The 19486-nt window shown below is 33.6% G+C and overlaps 1 protein-coding gene across 2 annotated transcripts in view; it reads left to right on the top strand.

Annotated features, from left to right (window-relative positions):
- Positions 1-16262, top strand: part of LOC146723737 (acyl-CoA Delta-9 desaturase-like) — a 57427-nt gene extending 41165 nt beyond the window's left edge. For both annotated transcript variants that reach the window (XM_085481272.1, XM_085481273.1), the window contains one exon: positions 12764-16262. In XM_085481272.1, the coding sequence (XP_085337398.1) occupies positions 12764-13040 (277 nt within the window). In that variant the 3' untranslated portion in view covers positions 13041-16262. The remainder of the gene's footprint in view (positions 1-12763) is intronic.
- The last annotated feature ends 3224 nt before the right edge of the window (positions 16263-19486 follow it).

Below are 19486 nucleotides of genomic sequence, written 5' to 3'. Positions count from 1 at the left end.
TGTGACGTAACTCCCCTTACGCCATGCAGCCCTCAGCACGGTTGCACACACTTTAGCTTGGGGAGGTTTCTCTTTGTCCGGCGCACACGGTTGCCATCTCCTGAGCGAGCGGCCCCCGCGCGCCCCCTCAAGCCCCTCCACCCGCCCCAGCAGCCGGACGAGCCAAGGGGGCCCAGGCCAGTCGGTCACACCCCTGAACGGGTGATATCCTTCCGCCCCGGACCCCCCCCACCCCATCAGCCGCGTGACTTCGTCAAGGTGGGAACCCATCGGGGGATTTGCTGGCTGACCGGGATACTTATACTGTTGTTAAAAAAGATCCGACTAGGAACCTAATTAATCAATTACACGGGATTTTAAATAGATGGAAAATGAAGAATTACATTTCTTCAACAACATATAAATCCCTGAACTGCACGGACGGGGTTTTACCGAGAGCGTATGGTCTGCCGAAGGTGCATAAACCGAATTGCCCTTTACGTGTCATCGTGTCATCTAGGAATACACCCCTTTATTACTTGGCAAAATTTTTACATAAGATAATATATAAGGCAATTCCGAAACCTGATTCGGCTATTTCTGATAGTTTCCAATTAGTGAACAAATTAAATGGTTTATGTGTGGATAGTGATGTAAAGTTAGTTTCATTAGATGTTGCATCATTGTTCACCAACGTACCATTGGATATGGCTATCGATAGTTTAATTAACAGATGGGGGTATATTGAAAAAGAGTGTATTATTCCACGGGATGAATTTTTATTGGCAATTCGTTTTATTATGAATTCGACTTATTTTATGTTTAATAATGTATGTTATCAACAGACCTTTGGCACGCCTATGGGTTCCCCCCTCTTACCGATCATTGCGGATACACGTTGCAAGATTTGGAGAATAGAGCGATTGCTGCGATTCCAATGTCATTTCCATTTTATTTTAGATATGTTGACGATATCGCGTTGGCGGCCCCTTCCTCTATGCTTAAAATTGTTTTAAACACTTTCAATTCTTTCCATCCTAGATTGCAGTTCACCATGGAGGAGGGGGTTGACAACCGATTGAATTTTTTAGACGTCACTATTATTATAAATAATGGGAGCATTGAGTTTGATTTATTTCATAAGCCGACGTATTCAGGTAGATATTTAAATTTTGAGTCGCAGCATCCTCTCTGCCATAAAAAGGGCACCATTATCAGCCTCATAGATAGAGTTTTTTGGCTATCTCATCCGAAATTCCATAAAGATAATTTTGAGTCTATGATTGGAGTTCTTTTGTCTAATAATTATCCTCTCAAATTGATATTTCAAACATTACAAGCGCGGTTAAAAAAGTTGTTCTTCCGGTACAATAATAAGTTGCATAACAATAGAACAAATATATGCAATGACAAGATTCCAACGCAGAAAAAAGTTTCGTACTTTAATATTCCGTATATTAATAATGTATCAAAGAGAATCGAGGACATTACACGTGATTTGGATGTCATTCCATCCTATACAGCAATTAACAGTCTCCGTAAATTCATCAAAGTACACAAGGATAAGTTACCAAGGGAACTCCATAATAATGTAGTTTATAAAATTGATTGTATGGATTGTGATGCGTCGTATGTAGGGCAGACGGGTAGATTGTTGAAAACTAGGATGAAAGAACATCGCAGCAACATAAAAAGAAACGCGTCACAATTATCAGTCATATCGGAACATAGATTATTGAACCATGAATTTAATTGGGAGGATGTAAAAGTCTTGGACGAGGAGCCTTTTTTAGGTAAACGTTTGATATCCGAAATGATCCACATAAAGCGTCAGAAGAATAGTTTAAATTTACATAGCGACACCGACAAATTAAACGAGAATTTTGATCTGTTAATTGAAAAATTTACCAAAATCTAGCTTTGTGATTATACATAACCGGATTTTTTCGTTAGACCTTTGACATGAGTGCCGATAAGTATTAGTTGTTTTTATTTTTATTTTCATATTTTATTTTTATATTTTTTTTTTTTTTTTTTTTTTTTTTTTTGCGTATATATGTATCCACTGTGTCGAGGTAGAATACCGCACAGTCGTTAGAGTGATGTGTCACGTGTAGCATCGTCTTCTCTCTGTTTTTGCTGTCGGGGTGAGTGTTCTTCCCGGTTTTTAATTTATAATTCTTGGGGATCTTACATGTTTAATTTATACTATGTTGATTAGTGTTGGTAAGGGAGTCACTGCTCTGCTTCCTTCCTGACGATGGTCACCGTTAGGGAGACACTCCGACGGCCGGACGGTTCGAATAGGGAGGAGAATGATATTTAATTTATTTGCGGATTGTATGTATACGAGTTTTATAATTTTCTAATTGTACCGATTATCTTTTATTTTTTTTTTGTTTCTTTGTATTTTGCAGCTACTGAAGAAGACCCGAAGTGGGTCGAAACGTTTAGAATTTAATAAATGAGTTTGACTTGAGATCTCATTTTAATTTATTAATTTTGTGCATGTCATCCGCACAGGCTCCGATTGCCGTCGAGATTTTATTTTTAAATATAATAAGTTATAATAAATGTTCAAGGTTACCACCATTTTCCTTTAAACATAGAACAATTCTACACATGAAATTTTCTCTTACTTATTTTAGCATAAAAGGAGTGAAAAGGAAATTCTTATAAATAGAATTTGTAACGCGTGTGCAGAGATCACTCCTCTTATCCTAAAACGAGTGAGAGAAAATTTAATGTATAGAATTGCTCTATGTTTAGAGAAAAATGGTGGTAACATCGAACATTTATTATAACTTATATTTAAATATTTAAAATATGACTTATTATATTTATAGATAAAAATTATATTAAAGATAAATTAAAATATTTTAAGTAAAAAAAGTATAAAAATATTTTTAGTAAATAAGAAATATATGTCGGCTCTCAATATTAATAATAATAATAATGCATAAATTTTTAAATCGGCCAATAGAGCCCAAGCGCGAAAAATTAATTCGGAACTGTATCTCTTGGTTTGAGATTACTAAGTTCTATATATAAATTAATCTCGAACTTACATATGGAGAAAAATAGGCGAGAAAAATATAGGTCCGAAAACCAACTAAGCTATTCAGACCCTTTCGATCCTATATTTTTCATTTGCCTTTTAGTAAATGTTAGTAAAGAGTGTTTAGAGTGTTTTCTCGCCTATTTTTCTCCATATGTAAGTTCGAGATTAATTTATATATGGAACTTAGTAATCTCAAACCAAGAGATACAGTTCCGAAGAATTAATTTTTCGCGCTTGGGCTCTATTGGCCGATTTAAAAATTCATGTATTATTTTTAGTAAAATTTTAGTAAAATTTGATTATTAAATTTTACTTATGTTTGTCTATATTATTAAATATATATTTTATCTATATTATTCAGTTCCACAAGTGTTTACTGTATGTATAAAGTGATAAAGTCGACGTCTTGCTTTTTTTATAAAGCATAAAGCATGCTCCTGTTGGTAAGCAGATAGGCAACCCTTACATAATGCTGTGTATGTATCGGAAACACCCTGTACACACATATGTATATATACAGGGCGTAACTAAACGAACGAATACGAAACACACCATCAGATGCAGGACAACTAACTAAATCGAAAAGTCCTGAGCCATTTTTTACCTGAGCTTTATTTTTTACGCTAAATTGTTAAAGTTTGCTAATCAGCGCGTGATTACAACGGAAGGGAGCATAGGTGCCACCTACTAATTGTGAGTGGGGAGCGCGGAATCGGAAAGTAGCGAGACAAAGTGGGATGAAGCAAATGTAGGATGTACATATATGTATGTAATAATGACTACTTTTATTAAGATTTTTAGTTTTGATGTGTGAACATGATATAAAAATTAAGCCCTGAGAGTAGAATACAATATTGAAACTAAGATAGCTATCTTCAAAATTTCGATAGATTTTATTATACTACGCAATAGAGTAGTAACTATAAACATTTTTATAATAATAAAATGAAACGTAAATAACAATATAACTATAATAAAATAAAACATATTTATATAATTATAGAATAGAGTAAATAATAAGATAAATAAAATAAAAATAAAGATTTAAAAATAAATATTTAATTTATAATAAATATAAATTTATAATAAAAAATAAATTTATAATAAAAATAAATATTTTTATAATAAAAATAATTCTTATATGTTAACAAAATAATTATTTAACTAAAATTTAAAAAATTGTTTGAAATAAGTTTCTCCCACTTCGATACATATATTTCTGCTCTTTTTTTGTACGCCTTGCATAGCTTTTTTTTTATGATAATTTTCTTTGAACAGTATGGAATATCAATTTTTCCATTTCGTCTGCGATGTTGTTATTTAAATACACTTTCTCTTTAATTGCTCCCCAAAGATAAAATCGCATAAGTGAAGTCCGGAGATCGAGTAGGTCATGGAGTTATTAAATCTTTGTGCAACCGGCGCGCGAAAAGTCGCCCTTTACGCACATGATGAGATTTTAGAAAGGGCTCTCTTTCCACGCACCGATCACACAAAATATCGTTATGCGGGTCATAAATCGGCCGATTTACGATCCCCCGCACTTGTTAGCTAATATACTATTTCCAAACCATCTTTGTGGAAAATTTTTATGTAGATAACTGCGAACGATACCTTTGAATAAGATTCATTGATATTGATATTAAAAGTAATTCATTAGATAATTAGATTTAAATGCTAATTTCTTCTAAATGCAAAGTGTATGTTTTTACTTTTAACATATTTAATAAAACTTTCTTTATAAAAATAAATTATACACAATACACATGTATGTAATAAATACTGTTATTAAAAATTTTAATGTTTATGAAGCACGATATAAAAATTAACCTTTAAGGGTAGACTATAATATTGAATCTAAAATAGCAATTTTAAATAATTTTGATGGATTCTTCTGTATGCAATAAACATTTTTATAGTAAAAAAATTTTTATATGCAGAATGGGCAGGTACGCCATCATGCATAAATATCATAGCTCATCTATTTAATGCTACATCTTCCAAATTATTCTCTGCCGGAATTAATAAATCTGGCAGATTATTTTGCAAGAAATTCAGATATTCTTGAGCATTAAACGTTCTAGTAATATAAAAGCTTCAATATCTAAGTTTAATTAATAAACAATAATAAGAATATTAGATCGGTTCTTTTAATATAAAACACGATATACACCTTCTTCTTCTCGGCCACAGAGCCACACGCAATGTTATTACGAAAATTAAGCAAGACAATTAAAAAATCTGAGAATCTGTATCCTATGGTTGGGATCTCAAGAATTCTCCTTGTTCCTCTTTTAACTTCCCCTGTAAAGAAATAGGCGAGAAAAATATTGGTCCAAAAGTTGGCTAAATCGGGAATTCTCAGATTCCTTAATTTTCTTGCTTAATTTTCGCAATAACATCGCGTGTGGTACTGTGGTCGAGAAGAAGGAGGTGTATATCGTGTTTTATATTAAAAGATCCGATCTAATATTCTTATTATTGTTTATTCGCGTCTGGGTCTAATTACGACGCTTTGGGAGGTGAAAGCATTGAGAAAAGTATTGTTTCGTAAATGTCTGAATAGCTCAGTTGAAAGAGCATTCGCCCGGCAAACGGAAGGTCTCGGGTTCGTTTCCCGATTTAGCCAACTTTTGGACCAATATTTTACTTGCCTATTTCTTTACAGGGGAAGTTAAAAGAGAAACAAGAAGAATTCTTGAGATCCCAACCATAGGATACAAAGTCTCAGATTCCTTAATTTTCTTGCTTAATTTTTGCAATAACATCGCGTGTGGCTCTGTGGCTGAGAAAAAGGAGGTGTATATCGTGTTTTAATTAATAAAGTTATTTTAATAATAGGAACAATATTAGTAACAAAACAGTAGTATAATTAACGATTATAAATTGGTATTCTCTAAAGGAAATGTTTATTGTATTGATTATAAATAAAACAGATATGTCAAATTGAGAGAGACATTAAGGACCAATTTTTCAATAATAGTTTAAACTTATTGTTAGATCAAAGTTTAAACTTTGCGCAGAACACATGTGCATGTAGTTTCGACTTCGATCTAATTTTAAGCTATTATTGAATAACCGGACTTTTCTATATAGAGAAATATTAAAAAATAAGTTCCCTTGAAAAAAGTGGATTAAAAAACTGAATAAAAATAATTTTAATTCAATTTAAATTTCAATTATCTTAAAATACTTACGATTTGATCTCCCAGCAATTCACACCAAACATTTACGGAATATCGGTGTTAAAAAGAACTTGACTTAGTGAGAAATGAATTTCCATGGCTCCACTAGTAATGATTGTGGGTATTGAAGGTAAGGGTGGTAAGAATTGAGAGTAAAGTAAGAATCTACAGGGATTCCGCTAAGAACTCAAGCACGTGAGAAACTGGAGGAGAGTAGTTGATGTGGTGCCGCCCGCAGTAGATCCACTATAATTTAAGAGGTCTAGCGTAAGGCAATAGTGGTTCGACAGCGAGGCTATAATCGCTTTCAAGGCTAAGGGTGGCGTTTATCTTAAAAAGGTCTGACGGCCTCGTAGCTGTCAGGGAAATTTTGTTCTATGCCGGATGGAAGTCCTTGCAGGAAGATGACAGCATATTAATATTTGGTTTAAAGATGATTGGACTACCGACAATCATACAATTAAATAATGGAAACCAGAGCTGGTTAGAATACCAAAAAACAACTACTACCCCTTCTGCCTTGTTCGTAATAATTTTACGTAGAATCCTCAGGATTAAGATAAAAGAAGGAAAGGCATAAAATCGTAGATTACCTCAATTCAAGGAGAACACGTCAACTGCATACGCTAGTGGGAACCAGGATATAAAGCACTGACATTTCGAGTTAATGGATGAAGCAAACAGGTCAATATCAAAATGCACAAAGTGGAATTCGATCCTATAAAAATAGCTCTCTTCTAGGGTTCACTCAGTTTCCTCCTAGAGACAACCCGAGATTCTGCGTCCGCCTCGAAGTTCAGGGCGGAGAGAATGTAGGCTGCGTATATGAGATATTCCGATCCACGCACCAATCCCAAATCCTACACGTCAAATCTGATAGATAAGGGAATCTAATAAAACTCATGAGATTAATATAGGATAAGGCAGTGGAATTATCGATCCTCAAGAGAATCTCACAATCTCTCCGATCCAATGCAAAACATCTTAAGGCGTGAGGAACATCAAGGAGATAATTAATATGATTCTGCTTGTCCTCTGACGACCAAAATTCGTACGTTCGATTGTTGCCGCAAACCGCACAAAGTCCATATTGCACAACTGGGCAGACAGCTATTAGAAAGCGGATCTAACTTGCGAAAAAACGAATACTACACTCTCGCAGCGACAAAATAAAGATCGTTCTTTCTAAAAAAATTCTCTTCTCAGCTGAAATTAATACTACAAATTCTTCTAAATCGAAAATAAGACTCAAGAAACGACATGATGTTCATGAAACAAGATTGCTCTTGTTCCTGTTGATGAAAAAACCTAAAGAGTTGAGAAGATTGACCGTTGCATTGATGTTTTTTTGGCAAATATGATACGAAGGTGCAATGAGCAGGAATTGTCTAGATAAGCCACCGAGAGTAAACTTCTCTCTTTAAGAGAAGAGAGAATCGGCTTGAGAATTTTAGTAAAAACATAAGCAGCTAATGCAAAGTCAAACGGCAAGGCCATAAATTGATAAATCTGATCCTGAAACCAAAAACGGAGATACTTCCTATATTTCTAATAAATTGGAACGAGAAGAAGCATCCTCCAAATCAATCGACACCAGAAAGTCTTCTGGAGACAGCAGACGGACTATTGTTTTCCAATCTTTCATCTTGAAATAAGGAACCTGGGCATAGTTAAGGCGCTTCAAGTTCAGAATAAATCTCGAGCCTCCCAAAAATTTCCGGATCACAAAATACAAAGAAAGAAATTGATCCGTACAGGCCACTGCCCGCTCAATTGCCTCTATATTCAGAAGCCTGACCATCTCCTGAGCACAAATGTGCTCCTCCTTGAGCGACAGATGTGGAGACGGTTTGATCTCCTAAGGGGGTGAATAGTGTACAAAGGAAAGCCTGTAACCGACGATGGTTTGCAGAATCATTGGATCCGAGGTAATACGTCTTCACCCAGGAAAGAACGAAGAAAGTCTGCCGGTGATTCTTACCCCGTCACTGATTATCTCCTCTTCGAGTGAGTAACGGTATGACGGCGGCTGTTGCTCAATGCCCCTGGCCGCCTCAATGTTGGCCTGAAGGTACGAGCAGAAGCTCGGTCGTATCCTGATTTGGATGGATCCGCTTGAGCCGCTTGTTTTATTGGCTGCTGAATTTTCTTTGAAATTGTTGGCAGCCTTGACTATTTCTCGGGAAAACTTTAACATAGCTGAAGCTTTTTTCATCTCTTCTCCAAATGAGATGCTAAAAAAAAACTCATCTGCCAGGATAGCATCCACGTTCTTAGCCGTTAAGTTAAGAACCGGCGTGATCTTAGCCCTTTGCGATAGCGAGAGGCAATGAAAAAGATCCGCAAAAATTTTAGCGCCGTTACTCGCTTTTGCGACGCCCAAGCAAGTCTCCTGGTTCAGAAATAACTGCCCAATAAAATGGCGGAAACCGCCTCGCCTAAAGCACATAAAGCGGCACCCAGTTGATCTTGATTGCAAACAAAATATTTGTTTCTCTTGACAATAGTGTTGCTCTTCAAACCTGCGATGCACTCAGGGTTCAACCGAGGCGCCCGAAGAAAGGCTGTTGCATCAAATGGAGTGTATTTTGTTACTTATACTTCCCTTTTGTCATTGGGGAGGCCGTTACTAACCAGATCCTGCCATTTTTTATCATTAAATTGTTCCACGAAGAGACCTCCCTTTCTTGAATATCCGACCCAAATAACTCCTTTGCCAGGAGTTTTTCCATGACCTCTGAGACTGGTTCTAACGTAGAGAGGTCCTCGATCGCGTCAATTTCTTGCGGAACGGGGCGGATGGGGCGCCCTTATTATCCTCTGCGAGGATATTCACTGTAACAGAAAAAAGCAAGGTCGATCGTAAGATTGCATTCCGGAATAAAGGTGGTTGTGTCGACCATGGCGCCTGTATTTCTCGAATACAGATCCTGCAATCGCATACACATCAAAACTTGGACCCGTTGGATCGTCTATATTCAAAGACGAACGATCATAGACTACTTCTAAAGTCAAGTCGTGTGACTCTGATCCGAGACCCTTAGTCTCCTGTATGCATTCGTAACGGGGTAACAGACGCGGATGAAGAAAGGCCTGCATACTTCCTAACCTCACTCTTCGCAAGTATGTCAACAATCTTTGGCCATTTTTTTTTTAGCACTGCGAGACGATCTCTAGAGTAAAATCTCTTCCTCTTTTCCGATTTCTTTATCATGAGGCACAAATTTAAGACTTAAACACACTAAAATAGATTTATATGACTACAAAGAATAAAAACACTGTCGAGGAATCGCACGAACAGGAAAACAATAAGGCACAGCGGCACGCGCTGCGGCAGCACAAGCAGGGGCGCGTGCCATTTAAACAGGTTAAATTAGCCTGTTGAGGATAGTGTAACGAAGTGCACTACATTATATCTATCCGGACAACGCATAATGTTAATTTACATCCGAATTGACATCATCCAAATTTAAACGTAACAGTTGGTGCTCTTCGACGACTACAAGAAACTGACGTTTTACCGAATAATAGAGATGGAGGTACACAAGTCAGTATTGATCGACGAATAATTTTTTAATTTTATTAATTGAGCTTAGATTGAACCTTTTATATTACCAGAACGTTTAAATGCTCAAGAATATCTCAATTTCTTGCAAAATAATCTGCCAGATTTATTAATTCCGGCAAAGAATAATTTGAAAGATGTAGCATTAAATAGACAAACTATGATATTCATGATGGCGCACCTGCCAATTCTGCACGTAAGAATGTTTTACTATAAAAATGTTTATTGCATACAGAAGAATCCATCAAAATTAGTTCAGATTGCTATTTCAGATTCAATATTATAGTCTACTTTTTATATATCGTGCTTTATTAACACTAAAAATTTTAATAACAGTATTTATTACATATATGTGTATTGTGTATAATTTATTTTTATAATAAATTACTTTTAATATCAATATCAATGAATCTTATTCAAAGGTATCGTCCGACATTACCTTAATAAAAATCCCCCCCTCTCCCCCCACCCACAAGAATGGTTGGGAAAAGGTTCAATAACTTTGTGGGCTGCTCGATCTCCGGACTTCAACCCATGTGATTTTTATCTTTGGAGAGCGATTAAAGAAAAAGTATATAAATAACAACATCAAAACCGCAGACGAAATGGAAGAATTGGTATTCCACTGTTAAAGAATTGAAAATCATCATATAAAAAATTACACAAAACATACATAAAGAGCAGAAAATGTATCAAAGTGGGAAAAACTCATTTCGAACAATTTCTTTAATTTTAGTTAAATAATTATTTTGTTAACATATACGAATTATTTTTAATAAATTATGAAAATATTTATTTTTATTACTTTTCTTTTTATTATAAATTTATATTTATTACAAATTAAATATTTATTTTTAACTCTTTATTTTCATTTCATTATTATATTTATATTATTATTTACTCTTTATTCTATTATTATAAATGTTATATTTTATTATTATATTTATATTATTATTTACGTTTTATTTTATTATTATAAAAATGTTTATAATTACTACTTTATTACGAAGTTTAATAGAATCTATCAAAATTGTGAAGATCATTATTTTAGTTTCAATATTGCATTGTACTCTCAGGACTTCATTTTTATATCATGTTCAGACATCAAGACTAAAAATCTTAATAAAAGTAGTTATTATTACATACATATGTACATCCTACATTCGCTTCGCCCCACTTTGTCTCGTTACTCTTCAATTCCGCGCTCCCCACTCACAATTAGTAGGCGGCACCTACGCTGCCGTTGTAGCCACGCGCTGATTGGCAAATTTTAATAATTTATAGCATAAAAAATAAATTAAGAAAGTTAATTCAGGCTCTGAATAAATTTGTAACAAAAGAAATAAAGAAAAGCAAATGAAAACCGCAAGCACTAGGAGTAAAGTGCGATAATGATTATTTATTCATTTAAATAGTACTCGTATATTAGCTAACAAGTGCGGGGGATCGTAAATCGTGCGGGTTGTCGTCTATGATTAATCTATGATTTATATATACTAATGTTAATGCGTCAATATTATAAAAATTATAGATAGTGCAGCTGCGTAAACTGTTTATTTGTTCTCTGATCTTATAGTTAAACCTCATCTTTAAACATCGAATTAAAGAGACTTTTCTTGTTGATTTTCCTCGATTGGCTCTACTTTTATTTTACTTGAAATATTATTTTTTATTGTCAATTTACATATATGTAAATTATTTATTGCCACACAATTGTTCTATAATATTATAATATATAAAAGATTTTAATATATAAATTTTTAAATTACTTTTTATAATTTTTATATTTATAAATATATAAATTGTTATAAATTTAATTATTCAATACAATATCTATAAATTTTGTATCGATATTTCATTTTTTCTATGAGATTACAAAGGAAAGACGGTTATCACGAGTAGCGAGTGTCTGGCAAATACGAATGGAGCGTGTATAGTGGTATTTTTAGTTATTTCTAAAAAATGCGTTGTCGGAATACAACTTTCTTATATATGGTTAAATTTTAAATTAAATAAGCTTTCAGAATTTTTATAAAAAAAATTAAAAATTTTTTTAAATTATGGAGGAGAGAAGGAATTTCGAAAAATTGGAAATTTTTGAAAAATTCTTTTGTACTGTTTTAAAGAGCATTAAAAACCATAAAACTTTTACTTGAAACATTTTTTAATATCTTTTACCGTTTTGACGGTATTAATTCAGAAAAAAAACGATTTTTTCAAGGGGGTGGTTTACTCCCTAAATGTCGAGATACGTCGCTAAAAAAAATACGGGTCTCATATTTTTTAATGCTCTACAACATATTCAAGATTCATTAAAATCGGTGAAGGACACTTCCAACCGTTCCCTTGTAAGAAAAAAATTAAATTTAAATTTACAAAGTGACACAGAACAACTAGATGATATACAATATATTTACTGATAATTAATAACATGAAAAAATATGATATATTTTTGTCTTGTCTCAATTTGGTTTTAACTTTATTATTTTATTATTTACCGTTGACAACTTCGGTTATTGACACGCTGCTCCTTTTCATCTATTTTATGTAAATACATGTATAACTTGTATGCTATTTTATGTAATCGATTGATAAATTCTTGAATGTTTGGATTATTAACCGCTTTGTACGATTCAATTAATGTTATAGATACTGAAGATGGTCCCATGGAAGGACCGAAATGTCTAGATTTTATATATTTTTAAATAAATAAATAATCATTATCGTACTTTACTCTCAGTGCTTGCGGCTTTCATTTGCCTTTCTTTACTTTTTTTGTAAAAAAATAAAGCTCAGATAAAAAATAGCTCAGGACTTTTTGATTTAATTTGTTGTCCTGCACTTGATGATGTGCTTTGTATTCGTTCGTTTAGTTACACCCAGTATATACATGTATATAAACTTAATTGAGAATAAATTTTAGCATTTCTTTATATTGCACAAATAATTTTATTTAATTTATTTTAATGACAGGTACATGAATCCGACGGATAACGTATTCCTCGGCGTTATAGGGTTCGGTGAAGGATGGCACAATTATCATCACGTGTTTCCGTGGGATTATAAAGCGGGTGAAGCAGGAAAAACTAACCTCACTAGGCTGTTTATTGATATGTTTGCGAAAATTAATTGGGCTTACGATCTCAAAGAACCATCTGAAGAGCTCATAAGAGCTGTTGTAATAAAGAAAGGTGATGGAAGCCATTCTCTATGGCAAAGTGTGGCACATCCAGACAAGAAAGTTTATTAACAAACACACATATATATATATATATATATATATATATGCATATCCATATATGTACACAATATCCCAGCTAGCAAAATGATACAAACTTTGCACAAAGATTGCGGCAAACTCGAGCAGGCCTTTGTAGCAAAATTGCAACAAGGTGTGTCCGCATTAAGCTGAGCTTTTGCTGGCAAGGTTTGTCACAACAGCGTGACGCAAAATTCACGTAAATAACAGAGCAAGCTTTGCCGTGCGCGTCATGATAGCAAATTTGTGGCAAGAATAGGGCAAGGTTTGATCTGGCACTATAAGACGCAAAATTCACGCAAATAACAAAGCAAACCTTGCCGTGCACGATGTGATAGCAAATTTGTGGCAAGAACAGGGCAAAGTTTGCTCTGACACAATGAGACGCAAAATTCACGCAAATAACAAAGCAAACCTTGCTGTGCATGACTTTAATAGCAAATTATAGCAAGAACAAAGCAAAGGTTGTCGTAACAGTGCGGATTGTAATTAATATAATAATTTAATGAATTAATGAGCTCATTAAAAAGATTTTAATTAATAGTATATTAAATTTTATATAAATAGATAAAAATAATTAAATTTTCTTTATATTTTATTATTATTATTAATATTAATAAAAAATATATAGAATTTTAATTATTTTTATATTTATTTATTTATATAAAATTTAATTAATGCTATTAAAGTCCTTCTAATGAGCTCATTATTTTATTATTAATTACAATCCGCACTGTTAAAACCTTTGCTCTGTTCTTGCTACAAATTTGCTTATATATTTGATTATATCAAATTTAATTAATACTATATATTAATCTCTCTAAATAGAGGGATAATACTTAAGCAATTTTTTTAAAGTTTCTATTATCAAAAATGTTTTATATTTATTTCCATATATTTATCTTCAAATTTTTATTTTTAAAAAATCGGATATCTATAATTTATAATCATATATATAAAGACATAAGCGTTTTATATGTATATATAGACCGCTATTTAATTAGTATATATATATCACTGCTCAATCCTGAAAAACTCGATCAATCGGCGTCACGAAAGGAACTGACCGAAGTTACCTTTTCTTTCGCTATTATAATGATATTACATATATCGTACGACGAGTTTGTCGAACGTAGCAATTGGTTAACGAATAGAGAATTTCTAAAGTTTCTATCTAATATTCAATCGTTACGTCCGACCACCATCATTTTGTAGTATGAATGTAATATCGGTCTTAGACAATTGTGCTTTGCTTCACGCGTATTTAGACGGCGGGAAGATTGACACCATCTATTGCAGAATTATATAATGACCTTAAAGGTGCGTACAGACTTACAACAGAACATCGTAACGTAACACCGTCGCGTAACACCGACGAAATGCATGGACAATACCCCGTAACGCTTAAATGTTTGGTGCGAGGTACTGTCCATACATTGCGTCGATGTCACGCAACGGCGTTACGTTACGATGTTCTGTTGCAAGTCTGTACGCACCTTAATATAATCAACATAGTTAATTTAAAATCTTGAGCCTTAGAATTATTCGTAACATGTTTAGATTTTTAATCTCTTTTCAAATATAATAATTATAGACAAATATAAATATATTATCTATATAAATATAAATATACTGTCTGTAGATATATATTTGTCTATAATTATTATATTTGAAAAGAGATTAAAAATTTAAACATGACAAATGACTGTAGTATCAAGATTTTAAATTAACTATATATGTTAATTATATTAAAGCCATTATAATTCTGCAATAAATAGTATCAATTTTCCCGCCGCCTAAATACGCGTGAAGTAACGCATTATTGTCTAATAGCGAAAAAAAAGATGTTCTGTCAGTTCATCTGCGACATCTGATTGATTGAGTTTTTCAGGCCTTAACGGTGATATATCTAATTATTGAATAACGGAAACGATTTTTATTTCTTGACGATGTTATTGGACGCTGAGCCAAGTTGAACACCATTAATTTCGTCTTGGGAGTTCTCAACTAATAATAACAGCAACACCTGAAATATACAATATATACAATAGTACGAATATATCTAATACTATATTGTCCGTAAAAGAAACTTTATTGTCTGTCCGAAAAGAATCAGCAACGTTAAAGGAAGCAGCATTATCCAACTGTTTGTGCGTAACAGGATCTTGTGAAACATTTGAATGTAAAGTATTTTTAATTTCCAAAGTAATTCGCCTTCGTTGTCTCGCAGACAACCGGTGGAAAGATTTACGCGAAACAGAATATTTAACTGATTTCATACTTGCCTGAAAAATCTTCTAATCCTCTGCGATACCTTGCGGCACTTAGAACTTGGAAGCTCGTCTCAAAAATGTGGGAAGCTTCTAGAATTATAACCTCTGTGATAACCTTGCGGCACGTATGGTAGCACTCACGGTGGTTGAATTTAGAAGAACGCGGGAACAGTGCTGGAGGTTACAGGACAAAAATTTGCGCAAACGTAGTAGCGCGCATTAAAAGCGCGCAAACGTATGTGACACATGACTACGCCATGCACGGCAAGGTTTGCTCTGTTATTTGCGTAAATTTTGCGTCTCATCATGCCAGAACAAATCTTTGCTCTATTTTTGCCACAAATTTGCTATCACGCCATGCACAGCAAGGTTTGCTCTGTTATTTGCATGAATATTGCGTCTTATCGTATCAGAGTTAACTTTGCTCTATTTTTTTCGTAAATTGTTTGTTATACCGTGCATGGCAAGATTTGCTCTGTTTTTGTCACAAATTTGCTTTATATCGTGTATCACAAGATTTGCTATTATTGACGTATAGTTTGTATTTCACCATGATACCATCATTTGCTCTCTTCTATAAGTAAAATTTACGAACAAACTTTTCTCTGTTAATTGCAGCATCATATAACGAAAAGTTTTGCCGTTAATTTGTTCGAAATATTTAGACAAGACGAAGCAAGGCAAATGTTTGCCAGAAAATTGTTATTAAAATTAAAGCAAACTTTGCCGAAAAGCTTTAACGAAACGTGATTTTATCACTCTTGGCTAGCTGGGTATATAATCAAAAATATATTATAATTATTATTAATGTACGTCAGTGTTTCTCAACTTTTTTTTTATGTATACTCTCTTTTTTAATAATATTTTTGTGGCGCCCACTTTGCAATTCTTGTATTAAAACATTAAATCCATAGAAATAGAAAATTGACCTTATTGAAAATTATAATTTATAATTTGAGACACAATACCAATATGTATATTCGAGGTAATATCGAGGGTCACTATTTATATTTTGGGAATTGGCAACACTGATGTCATGTAAGTCCATCTGACGGTTCCATCGTAAAGTTTGACATTTTTGACGATATACGTACTCAGAACATTTTGTCATACGGACGCTATTTGTTTATTTTATATTTAGTTGAAAGTTTCGTCTCGGCAAAAAATGGAACTGAATCGTGAACATTTTCGTGCGATGATTTTTTACGACTTTCGACGTGGATTATCACAACAAGAGTGCGTCACTTTACTGCACTTTTTCGTGCCTCTTCTTTGAATATCTCGCCACCCCCCCCCCCTTCTGTCGGCCCTTAAGTCGCGCCCCAAACGTTGAGAATCACTAGCGTACGTTTCAATCTTTATTTTTGAGCCATCTTCAATACAGTTGTAATAAAAACCGTAAAAATTAGAAAAATTACACAAATAAATCCGCAATATAGTTAAATAATTTAAAATACTAAATATTTTTAATCCTGAAAATCTTATTGAGAAATATCTATTAATGATATAAATTTATATTTATATTATTTTAATTTTCAGATTTAAAAAATGTATATGTTTATTATTAATCAAATTGTTACGATTAAAAAAATAATAATTATATCAAATTGATTATACTATATATAGAATAATACTTAAACTTTGAAGATAATTAAACAATTCAAATAGACAGAATTTAAATTTTAAATTATTCATTTAAGAAAGTTTTTAATCTACTGCTGAATTTTGAATAAATGTGAGAGAAATGTTTATTTTATTTAACTGCAATACAGATTTATTTGTATAATGTATTATTTAAAAATTTTTTTCATGATTTTTATAATTGTAAATTGTAATAAAAATGGCCCAGAACTAAAAATTGAAACGTATGTTAATTATATTTATAACTTATATTTTTTTATTTACAATAGAGTGTATACATTCTATTTAAGATTCTGGCTTTTATTTCTATTTTTTAATTTTTTTGTCTTATATTATTCGATCAAGTGTGAGAATGTATTTGAATAGTTGAGCCAGTTCAAACTGATTTCAAGACAATATACGTACAGTGTAAAGTTAGATGATGTATTATAACTGGGAAATAAAAAGTTTGATTTTTCCTATTTGCAACACTTATTCAAGAATTTTCCTTAAAATTCAAACTACTCAAATATTTAAATCTTTGATTCAATCAAACAGATGATTAATTCTGTTATATTTTTCAACAAACTTGAAGTTTAAATTGTTTAGAAAATGCACAATTTCTTCAAAGTTTTTATCAAATAGGTCTAATACAAAGACAAATAATTTTTGCTTTTAGTATACTTTATCAATAAATATAATAATTAATTAATATTACATTGCATAATATGTTCATTATCTTTTTTTAATTGTCTTTTGTTAAATATCTGTGTGGGAAAAATCGTCGTGCTGTCAGATCGTTTCAATTGCCTGATCGATAGTGACACCTGCGATGCGTCGAATTAACCACCGCCCCCAATATTAATGCGTACCATCTATGTAGGCCGTTTTTGGGGGTTCACGCGTGACACTCCACGATTCGCTCACGTGTCATTATCGACCCATTGATTAGCTTATCTCCTTCCGCGAGGATGATATTTCCAGAAAAGTTTAAGCCGCTGCACTGGCGCGTTCGCCTTTCTGTCGTTGAATAGCGAAGACGTATTAGCGGTGCATGTGCAAAGTTTGATATCGTATGGCTCGGCCATTCATCATCTATCAACATTAGTAACTCATCGTATAAATTCATTAATGCAGTTTCCGTTTGCAAAGTCTGTCTGCAAAGCCGTCGTGATTTATTACGAGTGCAGAAAAATTAATTATTCTAGAGTGCTCCACGTGACAACGGCTCTTTGAACTTTATAATCCACTGTGATAAAATTTGTTATAGCTCAAAAGATTATAATCATATTTTAAAATATAGAATTACTAGATTCAAAAGAGATAGTCTCTGCGTTGAGACCGCTGATACAACGACGGGCCGGAAACCGCGGAGACGCAAGCTAAGAGCTTCGTCTTTCGAGCTGCCTCGCGCTCAAAAACAACCGTGTATGAAAAACTATTCACCAATCAGGTGCCTGTCGCCAGGCACCCCTTCCGAACGAAATAACGAAAAATCGAGTTTACGTAAAGCTCGAAAGTGAACAGAGCAAGAATACAATCAGAATCGCGTAAAACAAGTTCAAGAAAAAAACGGAGTCGCTAAGAAGATCTTCCGACAAGAAAAGCAGCTAACTGGAACTCGACTAAAGCTACACGTATAGACAGCAAGAACATGCAACATAGGAAGTCGGAAAGGACTCTGCCAAATAACCGAGTCGAGAGCTAAAGATTAAACTGTATCAAAATTTATTAACAAATTAAAATCTTTAAATCTTCGAAGAGTTAAATCAAACTGGTGATTCGCCGGGTCCCAACCCCCTCAGGCAGCCGAAATCCAAAAAACATCCCTTGTACCTCCTGAGGCACAACATTTCTAATGGCAGCGGTAAAATTGGCTGCAGGATTAGTATCGATTTCGCTCCATTTGAAGTTCTCAAGACCTGTAAAAACACAAAAAAAAAATTAGAAAGTGTTAAACGGACACGTCAGTGACACTGACGGAAAAGAGAAGGCACAACACAAGCGAGAAAAAATACACGGACGACAAGCAGTAGGAGAATCAAGGCCTAGCAGCTGAAATCTGAGTAGAAGCGTCTAGCGTCCAAAGACCAACGCCGACTTAAAACAACTCACAGATAACGTCGCATCGCCAAGTAACATCCCGCCGCATCAACCACGAACGAGAGATAACGCCAGCCTATCAGCAGTAGAGTTACGCTACGAGCGAAAATGCGAGCCACCGTATTACTGTAAGTCCAAACTATTATTGTAATTCTACATGAATGTCGAAAGAGAAAGACACCCCACAACAACCGACAAAGAATAAATCGTGATTACTTAGCGACTCAGCCAAGCAAGCGATAAATGCGTTACCATTAACGTTAGAAAATCTTGTTAAATACGAATATAATAAGAGGTGTATTACTCAAGCGAGAGCGATTTAGAATTACTTACTTGTTTCGGAACTTCTTCCTACTGTTTTTATTTACTCTACTTTAAATCTATACTGCAATTATCGTTCAAGATTTTGAACGTGGGTTTTGCGCTAAGTGTCTTGACCGC

Source organism: Nylanderia fulva, unplaced genomic scaffold, assembly GCF_048542155.1.
Source record: "Nylanderia fulva isolate GAGA-0341 unplaced genomic scaffold, ASM4854215v1 Scaffold170, whole genome shotgun sequence".
Taxonomy (NCBI): Eukaryota; Metazoa; Arthropoda; class Insecta; order Hymenoptera; family Formicidae; genus Nylanderia; species Nylanderia fulva.
The sequence above is the reverse complement of the archived record's forward strand: the minus strand, read 5'-3'. Positions and strand labels throughout refer to the sequence as shown.